Source organism: Heterocephalus glaber, unplaced genomic scaffold (assembly GCF_053883595.1).
Source record: "Heterocephalus glaber isolate CG9 unplaced genomic scaffold, H.glaber_assembly_v1.0 deba00001547, whole genome shotgun sequence".
Classification (NCBI taxonomy): domain Eukaryota; kingdom Metazoa; phylum Chordata; class Mammalia; order Rodentia; family Bathyergidae; genus Heterocephalus; species Heterocephalus glaber.
The window spans coordinates 468844-490879 of NW_028258340.1; the positions used below are offsets into that span (position 1 = coordinate 468844).

General features: G+C 50.1%; 2 protein-coding genes across 4 annotated transcripts in view; one reads left to right on the forward strand and one right to left on the reverse strand.

The window, feature by feature from the left end:
- Window positions 1-9875, forward strand: part of Syn1 (synapsin I) — a 69676-nt gene extending 59801 nt beyond the window's left edge. The window contains exons 6-13 of one of the 2 annotated variants that reach the window (XM_004875300.4): window positions 4289-4351; window positions 5089-5231; window positions 5322-5396; window positions 5490-5592; window positions 6559-6705; window positions 7040-7127; window positions 7222-7813; window positions 8789-9875. In XM_004875300.4, coding sequence (XP_004875357.1) covers window positions 4289-4351; window positions 5089-5231; window positions 5322-5396; window positions 5490-5592; window positions 6559-6705; window positions 7040-7127; window positions 7222-7813; window positions 8789-8924 — 1347 coding nt within the window. In that variant the 3' untranslated portion in view covers window positions 8925-9875. The remainder of the gene's footprint in view (window positions 1-4288; window positions 4352-5088; window positions 5232-5321; window positions 5397-5489; window positions 5593-6558; window positions 6706-7039; window positions 7128-7221; window positions 7814-8788) is intronic. The other variant, XM_004875301.4, reaches the window with a different exon arrangement.
- Window positions 9867-20912, reverse strand: Araf (A-Raf proto-oncogene, serine/threonine kinase). Of its 2 annotated transcripts, none has more exons than XM_013069493.2 (16): window positions 20705-20912; window positions 19209-19363; window positions 18962-19065; window positions 18169-18271; window positions 17925-18079; window positions 17719-17817; window positions 15957-16098; window positions 15828-15855; window positions 15595-15740; window positions 15293-15495; window positions 12710-12886; window positions 12578-12624; window positions 11955-12073; window positions 11618-11749; window positions 10650-10784; window positions 9867-10413 (listed from the first exon to the last, which is right to left on the reverse strand). In XM_013069493.2, the coding sequence occupies exons 2-16, from the start codon at window positions 19302-19304 to the stop codon at window positions 10279-10281; spliced, it is 1821 nt and encodes a 606-aa protein (XP_012924947.1). In that variant the 5' UTR covers window positions 19305-19363; window positions 20705-20912; the 3' UTR covers window positions 9867-10278. The 2 variants fall into 2 exon arrangements, with proteins under 2 accessions (XP_012924947.1, XP_021108171.1); XM_021252512.1 differs by having other exon boundaries at window positions 20532-20716.
- Between the last annotated feature and the right edge of the window lie 1124 nt (window positions 20913-22036).

The window sequence follows — 22036 nt, forward strand, 5'->3', positions numbered from 1 at the left end:
TGACATTCTGCTGAGAGGGTGGAAGAAAGGAAGCAAATTCAGTAGAAGCAGTGGAAGGAGCTATGGTAGGTGAATGAGGGAGGAACACAACGTGGGGAAACTGAGGCACCAAATGGAGGTAGGTTGACTCATCCAAGATGAATAGAATTAACGAGTGGTGGTGTCAGGTGGCCTGGAGCCTGGGTCAGAAAACCTTTCTCAAAAAAATAACAGGCAGAACTGAGGGTGTAGCTCAGTGGTAGAGCCTAGCCTAGCCTAGTGAGGGTGAGGCCCATGGTTTCATCCCCGGCACTGAAAAAAAATTTAAGTAGTATTTATATAGTGGCACTCAGCATAATTTATTTCACTTAAAACTTACAACAGCTGGGGATGATTTTCCACATCTATAATCCCAGCACTCAAGAGGCAGAGGCAGGAACATCTCAAGTTCAATGGGCTACATAGCAAAACCTGTTTAAAAACCATCAAAAAGCTCATTGCAAGCCTCTGCAGTGGGAACTGGTGGTCTTCCCATCTTATGAAAGAGGAGATATGAGGCACAGAGGGCTTGAAGAACATTCCCAGGGTCACAGAGCATGGTATGGCTGGGATTTGAACAAACTAAGGTGACTGGCCCTGGGATTCTAACTCAGGCATGGCACTGTCCTGGCCAGCAAGGGAGGGGGGTTGGACGGTGGTGAAAGAAGTAGTGAGTCAGTAGAAACTCGATCCCCACCTCATCCTGCCCTGCCCTGGTGGGGGCTAGCATGAGGTAAGTGGTGCCCACCGGCTTCCTGACATCGTGGGAGTATGCCCTGGGGTCCTGCTGGAGGGTTCCAAGGGCTGATTAGCATCCTTGGTTAATTCAGAGGGCACAGACCAAGAATAATGATGAGGATAGTGATGACAGCAGCTACTTATTAAGCTCTTACTGTGTACTGTGCACTAAGGAGGTCTTTGTATAAATTATCTCATTCACTGTCCACTACCCACTTGTTAATTAAGCTTGACTAACTTGGGGAGGTTAGCTTAATAACCACGACACCACAATAAAAACTACCAGCCAGCGCTTATGGTTTGCTAAAGCCTTTGTATGTACATTATCTCTTTCAGATAATCCCGATGATCTCTTTGTTCATTAATGTTAGTTAATGAAGTGGAGCATGGTGGTATACACCTGTAATACCAGCACTCTGGGAAGCTGAGGCAGGAAGATTGCAAATTTGAGCTCAGGCTGGGCAATTTAGCAACTTAGGGAGTTCCAGTCTCAAAATTTTAAAAATTTAAAGTAAGGGGGCTGGAGATGTGGCTCAGTGTGAAGACCCTGGGTTCAATCCCCAGTACCATCACCACAAAAAAAAAAGAACAAAATAGTTAATGAATGAATATTAAACCAACAATTAGAATAGTTCCCAATACTTTCTGAGGCTTGACATTTATTGTGTGCCAAATACTGTGTTGCTTTTTTTCCAGAAATATTGACTTATCCCTCATATCCCTGTGAGTTACGTACTGCTGTTATTTCCCTCATATCCCTATATTACATACCGTCCTCAGATCCCTGTTACATACCATTCTTATATTCCTCATGGTCCTGTTCTTAAATACCATTCTTATTCTCATAAACACACACAATGGGGTGAAGTGACCTGGCCAGGAATGAAAGTGGAGAAATGACTGCTGGGAGAAGCAGTAAGAGGGAGGGAGGAAGGGAGGAGAGCACAGATTTGTAGAAGGTGATTGTAAAAGTGGGGCAGTGATACTGGATGAGACAGGGCTGAGTAACAGTGTAGTGGTGGGAGAAAGGGAGTAGTGAAAACAGGGAAAGTCCTAGCTCTGGCTCTCACTAATCCTGCTTCTGACGCCAGCTCAAACTCTTAAACCTGAGTCAGCATAGAATTTTGCCAACTGTTTGTATGTGAGGAGTTACATGGTTGGAGAAGTGGTAGAGGTGAGCCTCGAGGAGGGGTGTCCGGGTCTGTGACCATCTGGAGAGCTGGATAGGTGTAGGACCCTGGGGACCAGCTGGCATGTGCAGAGCAGATACCTAATAATCCCCACAGGATATGACAAGTGCTGGGCCTGATTGTGCCCTTTATACAAACCAAGAAACTGAGGCCCAGAGAGGGGTTAAGTGACATGTCTACTGTCCCACATGGCCTTAGGAAAAGGAGAAGCAAAAATTCAAGCGTAGGATCTGGGCATGGTGCTGGGAGCCTATAGTCCCAGCTACTCTGGAGGCTGAGGCAGGAGGATCATTTGAGCCCATGAGTTCAAGACTAGCCTGGGCAACATAAAGAGACCTCATCTCAAACAAACAAAAGATTCAAGCCTAGGGCTCTCCCAGGGATCAAATCCCCCTGCTCACACAAGTGGGAGGACATGCACATATACAGACCCAGAGAGACATTCAGGCTCAGATTCAGAGGAAGTAAGGATGGCTTATGAAAAGAAGGACCTAGAAACCTCAGCAGGCAGGTGTATGCCAGCTCTCTGGTGTGTTTCCACCTCTTGGAGTGGTGTGTGTGCCCCTTTGTGTGAATTTCCCTTCCTGAGAGTCGGGAATGTGCGGGAGTATTTTGTGTGTGGCTTCTGGGAATTGTGGGTTGCATATGCAATCGTAAGTGTGTCCTCCACCTCTGCATGATACCAGAGTGATATATCTCTGTCTCTTTGTCTCTGTCTCTGTCTGTCTGTCTCTGTCTCTGTCTCTCTCTCTCTCTCCTCTCTCCTCTCTCACCTTGGCACTGTTTCCCTGATATACTTTCTGAGGAACCCCCCTCATCCTCCCCCGTCCCAACACCAAGCCTCTCGCCACCCCCAAAATGACACCAGACAATTGGGAAATGAGGAAGGGGGTGCAAAGAGAGGGTGAGGACTGAAGGTCAATCAGTCATCCTCAGTCTTCGGGCTTCCTGTGCCTGTGGGGAACCGGGAACTGCCACCACCCCAGCAGCCCCTCCTGGAATGCCATCTCTCTACCCTATCAGCAGGAGTCAGGGGCTCTGCGTGTGCACATGTGCTGTGACGCTGAGATGGCTGGGGTTCTCCGACCCAGCTCCCTCTTCCCCACCCCGGGTGTATGGAAACTTGAGGTATCCCACTGGCCTGAATGTGTGTGTGCGTGTGTGCGTGTGTGTGTACACCTAGGAGTGTTGTCTGTATACTTAGCCTGAGTTGTAGTAGGTATCTCTGGTTGTGTGCATGTCTCCCTGTATTGTATATACTGCAAGGGAGGCTGGGTGTGTGTGGTACTAGGAATCGAACCCAGGGCTGAGTTATACTCCTATCCCCTTAGTTTTCATTTTGAGACAGGGTCTCACTAAATCACTAAGTTACCCAGGCTGAGCTCAAACTTCAATTCTCCTGCCTCATCCTCCCAGAATGCTAGGATTGCAGGCATGTGCCACCACACCCAGCTGCACATACTTTTTGTGTGCCCAGGGGTGTAGCGTGGGTCTGTGTTATGGGGCTCTGGTTATGTGAATACCTAGAAATACATACACCACCCCTATGTCGTGTTGGAGCCTTTGGGTTGGTGTACGTGTGCCCAGGAGTGTTGCAAGTGCCTGTGAGTTTGGTATGTGTCCATCCTATTGTGTGTGCCTCTGTACTACTGCATGGGTAATCTTTTGTATTGTGTGTGTGTCCCTCTGTTATGTGGGCTTAGGTGGGGGAAGGAGCCTGCCTTTGTGTGTATGCGCCCCAGAGTGCTGATTGTGTGGCTGAGAGGGTGGAGTGTGCGCCCAGGAACCCTAGCTGCTGTTCTACGCCATGGGCACCTGGCTGGCTCAGTGCCCATGTAGGAATGACTGTGTGGGTCTCTGTTCGGCCTTACAGCTGGGTGTGCTTGGAGCCTGCGTTGGTTGTACATCTTAACACTCGTGGGCTGGGTAGACCTGAGGGTTTATGTGAGTCTCTGTCATGCACACGCAAGGCTTGGCTGAGAGGTTCAATTGCTCCGTGCTAACCACTACACCCCCCCCCACACACACACTCATCTCGCTATCATCCATTCCTTGTAAAAACAAACTTTCTCTTTTCTGGGAACGTCTCTGCCTGAGAAAACAGTGGCAGGAAGTATGGGCTGAGGGGAGGTCAGGGGGCAGACAGGCAGGGCATGTGGATTTGATTCTGGTCTTGGAGGTGCTGTGTGACTCCTAGCTGGTGTCTGCCTGACTCTGGCCCATTTTTTCTGCAAAATGGCTCACAGCGTGGCTCACATTGGATGGGGTTGCTGAGCACCATCCCACCCTTGGTGCTCAGCACTCCTACCCTGACCATGCCTCTTCTGCTTTTTCCCCACCAGCTCAGCAGCACAACATACCCTGTGGTTGTGAAGATGGGGCATGCACACTCTGGGATGGGCAAGGTGAGTCCCCAGCCGGAGTGTGTGCACATGCATGCATTTGTACAATGCACACTTGTGACACTGTGTGTAAGTACGTAGATAGGTGGGTACTTGTGTATTCAGTGCACACCAGTAATTGTTTGATGGTGTGTCCTAGGATGTCTATTTGGATTGTTTTCTCATAATCATCTAATTTTGCCAGCCTGTTTTTCTATTGTGTATTCAGGCAATTTTGTGTCGTTATTGTGCTACTGTATCCAGCATTGTGCCTGTGGATATATGTGTGCTTCTGTGCTGAACACGCATCATGTCATCTTTTACATTCCAGGGTCTCGGGGTCCAGTATGCTGATTTTGTCTGTATGCATGTAGAAAGCAGACTTGTGATTTGTAAGTTTGAGTGTGTCCCAGCTTCTGTATGTTATAGTGTGTACAACTGAGTTTGTGTCTGGGTACCCCATGCGTATACTGTATATGCATAGTTTTTTCACAGTTTTATTGAAAATAATTCAAACACCATACAACTCACTCATTTAAAGTGGAAAATTCAATGGTTTTTAGAATGTTCACAGAGTTGTATACATCCTTTTGTGTTTGTGTGCACATGTACAAAACAGACCCACAATTGTGCATGCATGAGTGCCTTGGCGTGCCCGCCTAATTTCTGTGTACTCACCTCACCTGTGTGTCATGTGTACACACACCTCCAGGTGCCTCCACTTCCCACTACTGTCCTGACCCCCACCCCTATGACCACAGGTCAAGGTGGACAATCAGCACGACTTTCAGGACATCGCAAGTGTTGTGGCGCTGACCAAGACATACGCCACTGCAGAGCCCTTCATTGATGCCAAATATGACGTCCGTGTCCAGAAGATTGGGCAGAACTACAAGGCTTACATGTGAGTGGGGGGATGTGGGCTTGGGGAGGGATCCTCTGCCCTACCCTGTACAGCCCAGGCCCCCTGAGCTTCTTCCTGCTTGTTCCCCAGGAGGACATCCGTGTCAGGGAACTGGAAGACCAACACAGGCTCTGCGATGCTTGAGCAGATCGCCATGTCGGACAGGTGGGGGCTGAACACAGGGGACGGAGACAGGGAAGGCGAGAGTGTGGCCCCTGGCAAAGCCCTGACTGGCTGCCCTACCCCTCATCTTGGCAGGTACAAGCTGTGGGTGGACACATGTTCAGAGATTTTTGGGGGACTGGACATCTGCGCAGTGGAAGCGCTGCATGGGAAGGACGGACGGGATCACATCATTGAGGTGGGAGCATCCAGGGATCAGTGGGGCACAGAGGGAGGAGCAGGTATATGGCAGCAACACTCCAAACCTCAAAGCACTCCATGGCTCAGAAAGGCTTCAGTGGATGGCAAGGTGCTCAGTAAACTGTAAAGTACCTTGGGATCTGGGACATCCCTAGCAAATGGCGAAACAGTCAATCCTAACCTGGGGCTGGGGTGTAATTCAGTGGCTGAGCACTTGCCTAGCATGCATGAGGCTCTGGGTTCAATCACCAGCACTGCAAACAAGCAAAAACTCCAACTTGCTCTGTGAACTTGAACATCTTTGGTGAATGATAAAACATTTGTTGAACATCTTGGTGAATGGCAAAGCCCTTAGTTACCTTTAAAGTGTTCTGTGAACTGGGTCAATAGCAAAGCATTCTGTAATAGACAAAGTGCCTAGCAAACTAGAGTGAGGACTGGCAAATATTCTCTGTAAAGAACCAGACAGTACATGTTTTCAGCTTTGCAGGTCATGGAGTCTATGGCAATGACTCAACTCCACAAAGGCAGCCACAGACACTGTGTAAACACATTAAGTGTGGCTGTGCTTATGGACACAGCTTATATGTTTGTCTAAAATACAGTTTGTGAATACTGAAATTTAAGTTTTTAAATTATTTTTATATATCATGAAATCTTTTGACTTTTTCAATCATTAAAAGATATCAATCCCATCCTTAGCTCATGGGCCATACACAAACAGGCAGCAGGCTGGATTTCGCCCACAGGCCTTGATTTGCTGATCCTGCTCTGAAGGACCTCAGAAATGGGCAGGTGCCTTCACAGACAAGGCTCCCTTACAGTGCACAGGCAGGGCCCCTTAGGATCCCGAGGTCGTATTCTTGTAGTTGTCATGACTACTGCCAACCTAATGTGTGTTGTCACTGTCACCTACTGTGTACTTCCTACCTCTCCCCTCACTGGACCCCTTTTCCCGGCCCAGGTGGTGGGCTCCTCCATGCCACTCATTGGTGACCATCAGGATGAAGACAAGCAGCTCATCGTGGAACTTGTGGTCAACAAGATGGCTCAGGCTCTGCCCCGGCAGTGGCAGCGTGATGCCTCCCCTGGCAGGGGCTCCCACAGCCAGGTGAGGCCTTTGGCATTGAGCTAGTGGTGGGCAGGCCAGCCCTTGGTCAAGCTATGCCACCGAGCTGATAATCAGTAGGCTACCAGCTTCTTTTCTGTGCACATTTGGCCACAGTTGCCAATTGTTTTAAAAATAATACATATCTGCTACCCTTACCTCCCTGGGTGCCTCCTGACCCTTGAGTATGGGGTGGGGGACTTCCAACCCCACATTGTCTCAGCTGGCTACACAGAGGGCAACACCCTGCAGACTGGGAAGCAGGTCATTCTGATAGGCTGAGGCTCCCTGGGCTGGTAACTATTTTTAACCTCTCCCACTCCACTCTTTCTTGCAGACTCCTTCTCCAGGGGCCCCACCCTTGGGCCGCCAGACCTCTCAACAGCCTGCTGGGCCCCCAGCTCAGCAACGACCTCCACCCCAGGGTAAGTGAGGGTGGCTTTCCCAGGCATTCCAAGCAGCCCTGCCTCACTGTGCTCTCTCACATGTGCTCTTTCTTTCTTTCTCTCTGTCCCCCAGGTGGTCCTCCACAGCCTGGCCCAGGCCCTCAGCGCCAGGGACCCCCATTGCAGCAGCGCCCACCCCCGCAGGGTCAGCAGCACCTGTCGGGCCTTGGACCCCCAGCTGGCAGTCCCCTGCCTCAGCGCCTACCAAGTCCCACATCAGGGCCTCAGCAGCCTGCATCCCAGGCTGCACCAATGACCCAGGGTCAAGGCCGCCAATCCCGGCCAGTAGCAGGAGGCCCTGGGGCGCCTCCAGCAGCCCGTCCGCCAGCTTCCCCGTCTCCCCAGCGCCAGGGGGGGCCCCCACAAGCTACCCGTCAGACATCTGTCTCTGGTCCGGCTCCACCAAAGGCCTCGGGGGGCCCACCAGCTGGGCAGCAGCGCCAGGGTCCTCCCCAGAAACCCCCAGGCCCTGCAGGCCCCACTCGTCAGGCCAGCCAGGCGGGTCCTGGACCTCGCACTGGACCACCCACCACACAGCAGCCCCGGCCTAGTGGCCCAGGTCCTGCTGGACGTACCACGAAGCCACAGCTGGCCCAGAAACCCAGCCAGGACGTGCCGCCACCTGCCACCGCTGCTGCCGGGGGACCCCCACACCCCCAGCTCAAGTAAGGGGACCTCGATAGCAGCCCTTACCTTGCTCACAAAGTGGGCTCTGGCCCCAGTAGGGCATCCCTAGTTCCCAGGCTCCTCAGGCCCTTGTCCTACTCTGTCTGAGAGCTGTCTCCAGCCTAAGCCCAACCCCTCCCCTGGATTTCTTCTTCCCTCCACCCAAGATCCTTCGGTCTCATCACAGGGATTTGGAGTCAGAATCCCAGAGAAAGTCCACTTTCAGTTCAGATTCCTTACAGCAGGCCTTGGGAAAGTCCCCACTCCAGGCCTAGCGCATCCCAGGCACAGCAAACCCACCTCCAGCACCTTCCTGCACACAGATCTCCTCCCAGCCCAACACACAAAGCCTTTCTGTCAAACTTGCCCTCCTTCTCCCCTTGACCCCTGAAATGCCTCATGGGCACTTCAGAGCCCTCATCATCATTTCAAGGCTTAGATCCTCACTTTCTCCAAGGCTAGGCCTCTTTCTCACATCATTTTGGTTTGAGTCTCCTCTCAAATCATTACAGCCTCCTCTCTTTGGCTGGTCCATTCCAATTCCCCCTACCTCAGAAATTCTCCTTGGCCCATTCAACTGCTCCTCCTCAGTCTGACTTGCCACTACCAGACAGACCTGGGTCCAAGCCCCTCCCAGTCTCTCTTAGACTCCCCCTTCATATCAAACTAGCCTAGAATCCAAAGAGCAGATGCAGCCCAGGACTCTCCCTATTAATTCCACACTTCTATACCTCAAAACTCAGTCCTCCCGGCCAGTCCCACCTCCCAAGCCCCACCTCTACCCACTCCATGAGTCCTCCCAGCCTCAATTCACAGGGTCCAGGCCCTTGGTGGTGGGTGGGGAGGTCACAGGCACAGCCCCAGGATCGGAGGGGCAGGGCTGGGGCCGGGCCTGGGGTAACATTGTGTTTCTCTCCCTTCCTCCCCTTCCTCTTCCCCCCTTCCTTCCATGCCTCCACCTTGTCTCTCTCTAGCAAATCCCAGTCTCTGACCAATGCCTTCAACCTTCCAGAGCCAGCCCCGCCCAGGCCCAGCCTTAGCCAGGATGAGGTGAAAGCTGAGACCATCCGCAGCCTGAGGAAGTCTTTCGCCAGCCTCTTCTCTGACTGACACCCCACCCTGAGAACCCCCAAATCCCTGAGCAATCCCTCTCTGGGCCCTCAAACCATTTCTCACTTTTGGAATCTCCAAATCCTTTGAGAACCCCTCTCCTGGTTCTCCAGTATCCCACTTCTCATCCCTCAAAATGCCCAAGTTGCTTGAGAAACCTGGTTCTAAATCCAGTCCTCACGTTTGGGACCCTCAAGTCCTTTTAGACCCCTGCTCCTGGTTACCTCAAGATCTGTTTTAGAACCTCCAAATTCCTGGTGACCTCCATTCCTGGTAACCCTAACTGTCCACTACCTGGACATTCCCAAATATCAAGCACCCTGTTTCTGGTCCTAACACTACTGAATCCCCTCCTGGAGCCCTGAAAGTCCTGGAAAATCCTATTCCTAGACCTGAATCTAGCACTTTGTTCCTCATCAGCACTTTCCAACTCCTCAAGAAACCCTTGCCTTTAAGTCTCTTTCTATGATCTCCCATCTCTCTGGAGATCCACATCTTTAAATGCCACCTCTCATCCAGCCCCACAAAGATTTCCCTATATCCACTTCCCCTAGCCCCATTCAACATATTGGGAGTTCCTTCTGCTTCTAGGACCCCTCAGTTCTCCCAGGGACCCCTCCCCAGTTTCCTGCCTTCAACAGCTGTCTTTATGCAAACTCCACCCATCCTCCCAGAATCCTTTGCACATGGAAGGCCAGTGGTCTTCCACTTCCCCACCTCTGCTGTGACGTCTGTGTCTGTGACTGATGTGGCCTCCTCTTGTGCCGTGCTTGGCATATGTGGTCCTCGCTCACCGTGCTGCCTGTGGTGATGTGTGCAGTGATGCTGTCTGTATGGTCCGCACTTCCCTCCAACCCCCACTCCTTGCCTGGACTCACCCCACCCCTCAACGGCTCTGAACCCCAAGAGAAGAGTCGGAAAGCAAAATAAACAAGCAAAGGCCCAGCAGAATTCTGTGCTTCTTGGTGAAGAAAGAGGGGAGTCCTTGAATGGCAAAGGAGACACAAGGGACCCTCAAATCCACATGGGGTGCTGGGGACCCCAAAATCCAGTGAAGGCACATCAGGCACAAATTCCAAAGAGGTTCTGAGTGGAATCCCTGCCACAAACCCCAGCCATTAGAGATGGAGGAGCTCCCCAAATTTAGAAGTATCCCCAAAGCCAAAAGGAAACCAAACTATGGAGGCAAGGGTCTCAGTCTTTGGGGGGGGTGTCCCTGATTCCAGAGAAAGTGGAAGAGCACTTAGGGATCCCACATCTCTGAGAGCAGGGGATGGGGGATCCTGAGGCAGTATGGAGACAGAGACGAACATTGATTGGCTGAGGTCGGCTTCCTGGTAGCTGGAGGTGTGGCCTAAGGCACAAGACGGGCTGCACTGAGGAGGCAGGCAGGCAACTCATCAGCCTGGGTACGGTGCAAGGAGGGCTCGGAGGCACTACGTTCAATCTTGGGGAGTGACCGTTGCAGCAGCTCAATCGTGGCTAGGATCTGGGGGCAGGTGAGGATGAGGAAGGGTGTCCAGAGCCCCATGGACATTCCAACATCCCCAGTCTAATGGGGAAACACACACACACACACACACACACACACACACACACACACACACACACACAGTGTACCTCTGAGCCTTCAAAATGGTTTACATATACATCTTTCTCCATCTCCAAGTCCTCTATGTCAGAGTGGCCCCCCTTGCAGGTATCCAGCCCTCCTACCCAGCCCACCTGGGGGAAGAGGGGCCGTTCTTCCCGCTGGAACTTGAGGCAGTCAGACAGCAGGCGCCTCATGGCCTTAGGGCAGTTGCTGGAGATTTTGCTGAGGTCTGGAGACAGATAGCCACGGCCCACCATAAAGATGATCTAGGACAGGGAGGCATGAATGTGGTGATCTTTGGTTTGGGCTGGAAGGCCCAGGGATTCTGGATCTTGAGGGATGTGAGAGACTCATTTGGAGGGAACTGGAATACTCTAAATATTGGTATCCAGAGGATCTTGGGTCTCTGAGGACCTGAGAAGATTACCTGCTTGTGGAACAAAGAGACTTAGGCTTGGAGGTATCAAGAATTGTAGGTGTATGGGTCCCACAGGACCATGAGTCCACAGGTTTCTAGGGAGCTTGAATTTCTGTGGGAGCCTGAAGCCCATGTGGCCTGTAAGCCTTTGAGTGTTCAGGGCCCCAACACTTGGTAGCCTAGAGGACCTTGGGTCTCTGAGGGTCTGGGAGGTTCTGGGCTGTGAACCTGTAAAACTGAGAGTCTGGGGCCTAGAACATTATCATGGGTGCCAGGGCCCCAATGCCTGCTGAACAGCCAAAGCCTGGGTGATTGTGGGTTTCTGTGAGTATTCCAGAAACGCAAAGGGATTCTCTTTCTGGGAGAAATGGGATTCTGGGGTTTTGGGGTATTTTAAGTACCCAGAGCAGAAGACTGTAGGTGTCTAGGGGTCCAGAGGACTTCTGGGTGTTTGGGGGTCTAAGGGGATTCTTGGTATAGGAATTCGGCAGATTCTGGATTTTGAGGGTACCCCCACCCTGAGATTTGTGGATACAGAAAAGAGAGGAGTCTATACAGGACACCGAAGGGATTCTGGGAATTCTCTTCCTCCAAAATTCTAGGTTTCTGAGGTAAGTGATATTCTTGGTCTATGCGAAGGTGGGGGTTTGGGGGGAACTGTGGATAAGGTATAAGGCTCACCTGGTCACGGCTGCCAATGTGGCTGTAAGGCAGTGAGCTGGTCATGAGCTCATAGAGCACGACTCCATAGGCATAGACGTCTGATTGGAAGCTGTAGGGGTTCGGGTCCTGCATACGAATCACCTCAGCCGCCTTCGATGCACCAAAGCAAGGAGGCGGTCAGCAAGTGGCCAGCCCGCAGTCCCAGACCCTGCTGGCCACACTGGGTACAGCCTGGTGCCACCCACAGGAAGTCAAACAGGAACAGTCTAGACACCTACACTGGCACAGGCTGCGTGGCCCCACATGTCCCAATCCTGGTGCCCTAGGCACCCCCATTCAGCCTGGCCTAACTTACCATCCAAAGCACAGAGCCTGAGGGCTGCTCCAAGGGCTGGGCCCCACTCCATCGTGTCTTCACTGTGGCCAGGCCGAAGTCCCCGATCTTCACTGTGAGCCCCTCATGTAGGAAGATGTCCACCAAGGTCAAGGGCCACTACAGAGACTCCCAATAGCTAAGCATCTCACCTTGACTAGGAGGGTCTCATTAATGCCCCCACATCAGTCATGCCTCTGACCCTGACCAGAAACCCCCCAATGACATATGAACTATCTACAATTAACACCCTCCACATTTGGCCCAAGTGTGACCACTGACCAGGAAGGTCCTTTAATGGCATTCAAACCCATCATGCCTATAACCCTGATCAGGAGGGAACTTCCTATTATGTTCTCGACAACTGCCACACCTTACACCATGAGATGCCCCCAAAACAGCACCTAAACCAGCCACCTCTCTTGACTCCTAACCAAGAGCCACCCATTAAAGCCACTTCACTAGCCACAACTCTGCCACCTCGCAAGGAGCCATGCAACACATGCCTGTCTTCATCCCCAGAAACCTGCACATGAGAAACATCCCTCTAAGCCCTCACCCCATTTTACACCCCACACCAATCCAGCCCAGAAACAAGTAGATACTGTTAGACTTGAGGTCTCGGTGGATGATATTCTTGGCATGGAGGTAGCTGTGGGATGGAGGCAGGTTGTGAATTGGCTGGAGGTTTCTTCATCCCCCTCCGCCCTCCCTAGTCCCCTAGACTGGAGGCTCACTCCATGCCCTGGGCAGTCTGCCTGGCCACATCAATGAGCTGCACCATGTCGAAGCGTGTGTCAGCCACGTGCAGGTGGTGGTAGAGGCTGGAGCCCTCACACCACTGTGTGATGATGGCAAATCCTGGCCGGGTCATGAAGCCCATGAAGAGCAAGATGTTGACGTGTCGGGTCTTCCTATGGGAAGACAGGGAAGAAAAATAACAACCATCATGCATTTCCTGAGCATCAGGAATGGTGCTGTTCACTGCTTCTCCTGTGGTTCACTGCATCTTGTCTTTTCCGGTGCTCAGGGCTGGACCAGGAATTTGGGAGATATGCTTGCTGGGGTGTGATTCTCCACTTGGGCTCCGTCTTGAGCTTTCTCATGGAGACTCCCAACAAAAGCAGGAGCGAGGGACTACCGGCCCCCCCACCTGGCTGCCTGCCAGCAGCAGCTCTAATCATCAACACCCCCACACATGGACCTAGACTGACCACTGGCGGGGCCTGTGACCACTCTACAGACAAGAAGGTGGAATATCAATCTTCCTCACTGATACATCATCAGTACTGATACATGCAGTTTCAGAATATGGGTAACCTGTGATATTCATAGCTTATTAATCACCATGACAGGCTCAGAGGTAAAGAGTTTGGAATCTGAACTGACAACTTGAGTTCAAATCAAGACAGCTGATTTCACCAGTTACTTACTGTGTGACCTCAGGGAGGACATTTAACCTCATGTTCCTCAACTGTAACACTACAATAGTAGTTATAGTATAGGGACATCAGGACAGGTGAATGAACAACCTATAAGGTGCTTTACAACAGAGCTGAACACACAGTAAGCATTCTTGAAAACTTCACTGTTCTTATTGTCATTGCTCCTGAATACCTGGGTCTATCTCATGGAAACTGTCAGGTATGAACTGTCTTACCCTAGTTTTTGAGAGAAACTTCATCCCTTATAGAAGTATTAACTACAGTTAAAAATGGTAACACAAAGGCAAATGACATAGATGATAGTCTGCAATTTTTCTCATTATCAAAGAGGATAACAGAGCACATGCAGATTTAAAAAAATTTTGGTGGGTTTTTTTGTTTGTTTGTTTTTGCATTGCTAGGGATTGAACCCAGGGCCCAAGGTAGAGCTAAATCCCCAGAACAATACATAAGGATTGAATAGTGGTAAACCAATGGTTAAAACATTAGTACAACCCAGGCATGGTGGTACACACATGTGATCCCAGGACTCTGGGTGGCCAAGGCAGGGGGACCACAAGTTTAAGCCTAGCCTTGGCAACTTTAGCAACTTAGTGAGAACTTGTCTCAAAAAACAAAAAAGAGGGGCTGGAGATTTAGCTCAGTGGTTTCACTGCCTGCTGCGCAAGCGCAAGGACCTGAGTTCGATCCCTGGTACCTAAAAAAAAAAAAAAAAAAAAAGAGGTGGGGATATAGCTCACTGCGAAGGGCCTAGGTTCAATCCTCCGTACTGCAAAGATAATATACCATATATTAATAGAATGCAAATTAGCATACACTCAAATCATTGCCATTTCACAAAGAGGAGCCAAGAATAAAAAATCTTACTGTGGCATTCATTATAAGGATATATAAAAATATATATATATATATTTTTGGTACCGGGGATCGAACTCGGGACCTTGTGCTTGCGAGGCAGGCAGCAGAACCACTGAGCTAAATCCCCAGCCCTTAAGGATATATATTAATACAGCACAAGTAATTATGATGACATTGACTCAGTAACATAATTGTGCCCATTTGATAGGGGAAAAGCTCATGCTGGCAGCCACAGGAGTGGCAGAAACTATACAGTCTTGGTGGCTTGGGGTGTAGCTCAGTGACAGAGTATATGCCTAGCATGCACAAGACCCTGGGTTGCATCCTTGGCACCACACACACACACAAGAGCCTATATTGTCCTGCCTGTATAGAATATAGGCACATAGTACTATGCTACATAGTAACTACAGCAGCAAAAAGAGAACACCTGGATTTCTCAGCATGAACAAATTAACACAGCACTAGCTACTACACATTATTTATGGCAGTTGTAATCATTAAATGATGATTTGATTATGGTTATGATTACAACAACACTACTCTTTGCATTAAGGTGTTATTATGATTAATTTATAACAAGACTGCAACACAACAATCCTAACATGAATGATGTAGCACAGCAGAGGGGAAGGAAGGACAAGCCTCCCTGCAGCACTGTGGTTAATGACACTAAGCTCTTCACCTACGTGCTGTGATCACAGGGATGATGGCCTACATGCAAACCCGCTCACAGCAGGGAAATGAGGAGACCCACATTTTGGAGACAGAATTGTTAATCACTATCAATATCCCAAATGCAAACAGTAACATCAGCAGAGCTCCTTCCCACAGGCCAATTTTCCAGAAAGGGAGGGGATATCCTTGAGAGAGATTACTTCTGATTATGGTTCCAATGGCACACAAATGCAGGTGACATCCAGAAAGCACCCTAGAGAATGGCTTTTCCCAGACAGGTGCCAAGGCTGTGTCTTCTACCAGCCCACCCACTATCCACACACACACAAGTGACCTCACCTGAGGACCTGCATCTCATTCTTGAAGGCCTGGGCCTGCTCAGCAGTGGGTTGGGCCACCTTGAGCACCTTCACGGCCACGTCGCCATGCCACCGCCCACGAAACACGGTGCCAAATGAGCCTGTCCCAATCCTCTTCAGCAGCTGGACCTCACTGGGCGGCACCTCCCAGTAATAGCCTGAGTCCCGGTACCCCAGGTTCTTCTGTGGGCCAGACGGGTAGCAGGTGGAGGGGCTGCCCACACCCCCTATCCCACATCACTAAGCCTGCAGTATCCCCTCCAGGTACCCCCTCCAGCGTACCACTTTCTTCTTTTCCTCCGCCAAGGACTTCCGCTCCCGCTGCTCTGAAGGTGACTTGGAATGTGGCGACTTCCTCCCCGAGGACACGCTGCCTGGGCTGGGGCTCCCCCGGGGGCCTCCATCGCCACTACCTCTACCACCAGCAGCTACAGTTGTAGAGAGGAGGATGTGAGTGGAAGCAAGGGGGTTGGTGGGGAGAGGGGACTCAAGGTGTAAGGGGGGAGGGCTCTCACCATCGGTGCTGAAACTCTGGGCAGTGAGCTGGAAGAAGGGGACAGGAGTCAAAGCAAGAACTCGGAGGCCAGCAGGAGCGGCTCACAGCCTTGCAATGTCCTCTGCACTACTGTCCCCTTGGCACCCACCTGCATGAGGCCAGAGTCCATGGGGGTCGTGGTGCTGACCATGTGGACATTGGGAGTGGATGTGGAACGGATGCGCTGCAGGGGCGCGTTGGCCGGGGCAGGGAACGGGAAGTGCTCTGGCTCGCAGTGCTGGGTGCAGGGGCTGCCGGGAGGAAGACTGTGAGCTTGCTGTGGAAGGAACCGGGAGCCTAGAAGGCTGGCCCTGCTGTCCTGAGCATGCATTTAGCTCACACAGAGCCAACTTCTGTGGGTCACACTTCTACTCGTTTACTGACAAAGAAACATTTATCGAGTGCCTGCTGTGTGCCAGATACCATTCTAAGTGGTGGAAATAAAACTATGAACAAAATAAATAAAAGTTCTAGTCCTGGTGGAGCTGATATTCTAGCAGAGGGAGAGAAGAATGAAGTACAAACTATATAATATGCCTATTGGCCATAGGTGCAAGAAAAGAAAAAGTAAAGCAAAATAAGGGGACAGAATGTGTTCATAGGGGTATCAGGAAAGGCATCTCAGAGAAAGCAAAGGCTGAAAGGAAGGACAATGAGGGACAAAGACAATGGAATGGGGAAAGGGTAAGGTTTAATTAACTAATTTATATAGGTTTTTTTGAGACAGGGTTTTGCTACATAGCTCAGGCTGGCCTGGAAGACACTATTGCAGCCCAAGCTGGCATCCAACTCATGGCAATCCTCCTGCCTCAGCCTCCTGAGTGCTGGAATTACAGGTGTCTGCCACCACACCTGACTAGATATTTTATAATGACATATTTTAATGATATGTATTATTCAAATATATATTATATAATATGCACTGTGTATTAAAATGGCAATGCTTTAAAATATTGTATATACATGTTATACATATATAGATTATACATATTAGGTTACAAAAATATATACATATTTTTTGTGCGTAGTACTGGGGATCAAACCCAGGGTCTTCTCACTGAGCTACATACCCAGCCCTTTTTATTTTTATTTTGAGACAGAGTCTCACTAAGTCACTAAGTTGCCCAAGCTGGGCTCTAACTTATACTCAACTACTTAATATTCCTTTCACTATTCTGAAATGAAATTCAGAGGTTATTAATCCACATATATGCAAAATTAAAAATAATAACACCTTGACCTTCCCTTTTTATATATTATATAAAAGTGTACATTATTCTACATTACATAAAAATATGTAATACAACATGATACAGTAGCATGTGATATAGCATGAACATTATGTCACATAAGTATGCACATTACAAAATATGGGTCTCACTAAGTCATTAAGTTGCCTGGGCTGGGCTGAAACTTGGCAATACACCTGCCTCAGCCTCCCAGAGCACTGGGATTAGGGAAGTAATTTATGACAATATAACATGTATTTCAAAATAGAAAGGCTTGAGCATGGTTATGCTAGAACAAAGTAGTTAGATGCTTATACATATTTAGAGTAAATAAGAAGAATACTTGATCATTTACTATTCTGTTCCAGATCCTGCTCTAAGCACTGGACATGCCTTAACTCATTTAATCTTCATCAGAACCCTGTATGGTAAAAAGTATCACCCCCTATCTATAGATGAGCCCACTGGGACCCAGAGTAGGCAACCTGCTCAAGGTCCCAGCGCACCATGCCCTTACTCATGCCTGTAGGTGTTCAATAAATGTTTGTCAAGTAAACAAATGAATGAAAGTATGGCTTGTGGTCTACAAGGGCCACTAGATCTGTGTCTCTCCCAGTAATCCTTTGGTTAAGGAATTTCTACCTGAGACCCTGGGGGGTTAGCGGCTCATTCAGGGGGTGGTTTGAGGGAGCTTCATGCTGTCTGGTGCCTCTGGACAAATCCTGGACACTGTGGTAGATCCTTAAGGTGTTAAGGGTATAAAACAAGAGGACATGGCTCAGCTGTCTGTAAGGAATTGCGGCTGAGCCTCTATCCTCCCCGTCCCCAGCCACCCAGGCTGAACTCACTGTTGGCGGTTGGTACTCATGTCAACACAGACTGTGGGGACCTTGGAGGAACAATGCTGGTGGAACTTGTAGCCACAGGTTTGGCATCGGAAACCATGGAACAGAAACTTAAGGCAGAAGTCACAGAAGGCCAGGCTGAAGAATGTCTTCCGTACCTGCTCCCACACAGCAAGAAGGGTAAGGCCTGATCAGAGGTCCCCGCCCCCCCTGGGGGGGCTGCCCCCACTATCCATGCTGCACTCACAAAATTGTGCATGGTCAGGGGCACATCTTCCAGGACTTCCACAATGAGCTCCTCTCCATCCAGGGGGGCAATGGCTGTGTCCCAGGCGGTGACCGTTTTTCTCCTGCAGGGGGCAGGAGAATGAGTGGGAGGGTGGCAGAGGTCATGGCGAGGCAGAAAGGCTTCAAAAGTCCCTCTAAGCCTCCAGTCTACAGACTAATATCTGGCATGTTTAATTACTAAATTAGCCACCCTTTGCCCCCATTTTACAGATGGGGAAACAGACTCAGGGAGAAAATGACTTGCCCAAGGCCACGAGGGGAAGGTGGTAAGAGTCCATGCTCTTAAGCACAAGGTGAAAAGCAAGTGAAACTATGCAACTAAACCTTAGAGGTGGCAAGTCAGCTCGAGAAAGTGCACACAATGCAACACAATGTGTGAGCTGGATTAAAAAAAATTAAGGAAGATCAGGACCATGAACCAAGGAAGATCAGAGAGGCCCAACTCAGCAGAAAATGGGAAAACCAAGGAAGGAGAGAGACGATGAATTCATGAAATTGTGAAAAAGGAAAGCAGATGAATTCCGGGAGGAGGTGCAGAGTAGGTGAGGAGTTGGGAGCTAAGGAGAGAATGAGTTGCAGACTTTCCAGGCCAATAAACTAATGAAGAAATATGAAATATGAAACTATGAATAGGCTCATGGGTTAACTGAACTGGTAAAAGATTTTACCCCAGAGTGAAGAAGGAATGAGATGACTCTTGGGAGGAGAGGCAGGTGGGGTGCCCAGTGGGTGGCGGGGGCTGCCACACTTACCCCTTGATGAGTCTGTAGACCACACAGCAGTCCTGATTGAGGCCCCGCACCTTGAGGGCCTTGTCTAGAGAGTCGTAGACACTCATGCCATCCCGGACAGTCACCTGTGTGTGTGTGTGCAGAGGTAGGGACCCAGCTGATGTTCCCACTCCTTTGCAGTGACCCACCAGCCTTTGTCACCCTTGTAATCCCAGGCTTACAAATGGGTCCATCCACAATCCCTGCCAGTTTTGCTCTCCTGACTCACCACTGTGCGCTGTTTGTTGGGCAGGTACACTTTGACAGTGCCCACTGTCCGGGATGGCTCGGCCTCATTAGCAGGGGGGCCCCGTGGTGGCTCCATGGAGCCTAAGACTTTGTCAAGATGGGCTGAGGTGGGGCTGGGCAGGTGCCATGGGGCTTCTAGGGAAGAGCAGGCAGAGGAGAAATTTAAAGGTCCAGTAATAACCTGAAGCAAAGTGGCAGGGGACAACATAAAATTTCAACTGCAGGCTTCCTTGCCCCCTGTAGCCTAATTTCTATGCAACAGCTCAAGGATCCTGTTATCATCTGAACTCTACTGGGTCCCTCCTTTGCTCAGACTCTTCCATTGCTTGTCTCATTCATGGGTGCCAGGGTCACAGAATCACTGTGGTGAGGAGGCAGCAATGGGAGGCAGCACACGCTGTCCTGGATGGTACAGTAATCAAGACTTTGCGCTGGGGACTGTCAGGGAAGTCAGCACACACTGCGCTGGGGGTGTTGGGTACATAATGGGCATGAACAGGCTGTCCTGGCTGTTTTAACGGAGCAGAGGAGTGACCTGATACAGAGGTGAGGGAGGTGGCACAGAGTGAGGGTAACTGGAAGATCATCAGATCTTGCCCGTAGTGAGGATGGCAGGGTAAATGGAGGTTAGATCAGTGTTCTTAAAGGGCACTGGGGGCATCATTGAGTCGTGGGTGTAATGTTGATGGGAGGATCACAGACACCGTGTTAGGTGGCTAATGGAGGTCATCGGACTCTGTGATGTGAAGTTTATAGGGGCTCGCTATACTGAAGGGAGATGTAGCAGGAGTCACTAAGGACTGTAATGGGGAGAAGGGGAGATAATGGAGGTGGTAACGGTGGCTCACCAGACATTGTTATGGGGAAAGAAAAAGGAAGATAATGGTGTCAAACTGTGAAAAAAGGAGGTAAGGTGGAGGGAGGGCCTCCAAAAATTCTCCTAACAACTAATGACAACAGATCACTGGTGTAAACTCAGTGAGGGATCACAGAAGGAGGTCGGAGAGGGTGAAGGAAGGGTAATGGAGAAATTCTCAAGACTCCCCTAGGGCCTCAGACACTGATCCGGAATAAGGTAGCCAGGAAGTGAGCGGCATCTCCATGCAATCCCGGGAGTTGTTAAGGAAGGTATTTTAAGGGGTTTAGGAGTGAATCTGGACACTCTACAACCAAGTCCTAGACCCCATTCGGCCTGGCCCTGCCTCCCGCAGGGCATCGGGCTCTGCGCAGGCGCACGGCCACTCGCTCGCACGGCGGGCGAAACCATCGCGGCAGCTCTGTCCGCCTATTCCAGTCTACCCACCCCATCCCCGCAGTCGATGATGGTCTCGCCCCGGGTCAAACCACTCCTCCGGTTCCGGGCGGGGGGCGCCAGGGTTCAGGCGCAGCCATCCTGGAGCTGAGTTTTCAGTCCGGGCTCCCTGCTCGTGCCTGGCGGTCGCTCCAAAAACCGAACGCTACCGGGCCCGCCCTCACCTGTCACACCGCTACAGCCTCCAGCGCCTCCATCTTGGGCCTGTCTTCTAGTTTCCTCACAGAGTCCGCCTCCACCGCCCCTCGAACTTTGGCCATTGGCTCTGTGGGACTCAGCCGTCCATTCTTATTGGATTACGGTCACGCCTGTCAAGGCAGGACCAGCGGAATGTGGGTAGTGTTCCGGATTAGGCGAGGCCTTTTGAAACATCAGGGTCTGGGGCAAATTCGCACGTCCTGACCCGCGCAGGCGCACTCAGGGCGCGAACTGCGTAAGGAGGGCTTTAACCCCAATCGTGCCAGGGAATAAAGAGGTTGTTGTTGTTTGTTTTTCTGGTCATTTAAGTTGTAAGAATATGGACAGAAAACCTTAATTGCAAATTGGGGCCAGTTCCCTAAGCACCATTTCAGAATTTTCCAGTGTCTCAGTTTTACCGTCTTTGAAATGGGTTGTGCAATATTTACCAGCTCTACGAGACCGTAGTCATAGCCTTTGATAACTGCGGGCCTCTTGTGTGGCCACGGCTGGGGATCTGGGCCTAGAAGGGGAGGTCTTCTAGGAGGCTTGGAAAGGGGTTGATGAGGATCTGAAAGACAAGCCATAGGTAGCCAGGTGGGGAGGGAATTGTGGACCTGGAATGGAGCACAGTGACGGTCAGTGTGTGGAGTTATGGAAGAATACATTTTTTTCAAAGTTGAATTTTTTCTGGTGTCAAAAAGGAGGCTTTCCCCTTTTCTTGGAGCATTTCCTTCAGAAAACTTGTAAATGTTTTCCTGTCTACTTGAGATGTATGTACATCTTTTTAAAAGCTAAGTACTGTAGGATTCTTGCCAGTTTCACAACCCTGGGTTATTTTCCTTAAGGGCCTTGAAGGTATCTCTGAAACGTAAACAACAAAAATAGCATCCCTATCTCCTTGTCTCTGTGGGAATTTCATCTGCTTTCCTGGCTCCAAGTTGTTACCTGCATGTCATAGAGATTTGAGCCTTAGTTTTACTTTGGATAAAGGCAATTGTGTTTCCTTAAGGGCGTTAGAGCAATCTGTCTGAAATGTAAACAACAAAAATAACATCCCTGTCTCCCTGGGAATTTCATCTGTGTGTCTGGTTTTAAGTTGTTACCTGCTAGTTATAGAGACAGGAGTCTTAGTTTTTCTTTAGACAAGGGCTTTTATTTTTTTATTTTTTTGCACTTTATTAAATTCTTTTATTGGTACATTGTAGGTATACAACACAATTACATTTCTCATTGGGAATTGTACCTTTACATAATGCATCTTGGTTCTTATTTTTTTCCCCATTCCTAGCCCTCCCTTCACACCCTCCACCCTTCCC

Bases quoted from the DNA above. Each gene is read 5' to 3' on its own strand.
- Araf (XM_013069493.2), bottom strand. From the start codon at position 19,304: ATGGAGCCACCACGGGGCCCCCCTGCTAATGAGGCCGAGCCATCCCGG. The intron at 17,818-17,924 runs GTGAGTTCAGCC...TAACACCTTAAG, and splicing joins ATGAGTACCAACCGCCAACA to GATCTACCACAGTGTCCAGG. The intron at 10,785-11,617 runs GTGAGCCTTATA...TCCCTGTCCTAG, and splicing joins ACATTGGCAGCCGTGACCAG to ATCATCTTTATGGTGGGCCG.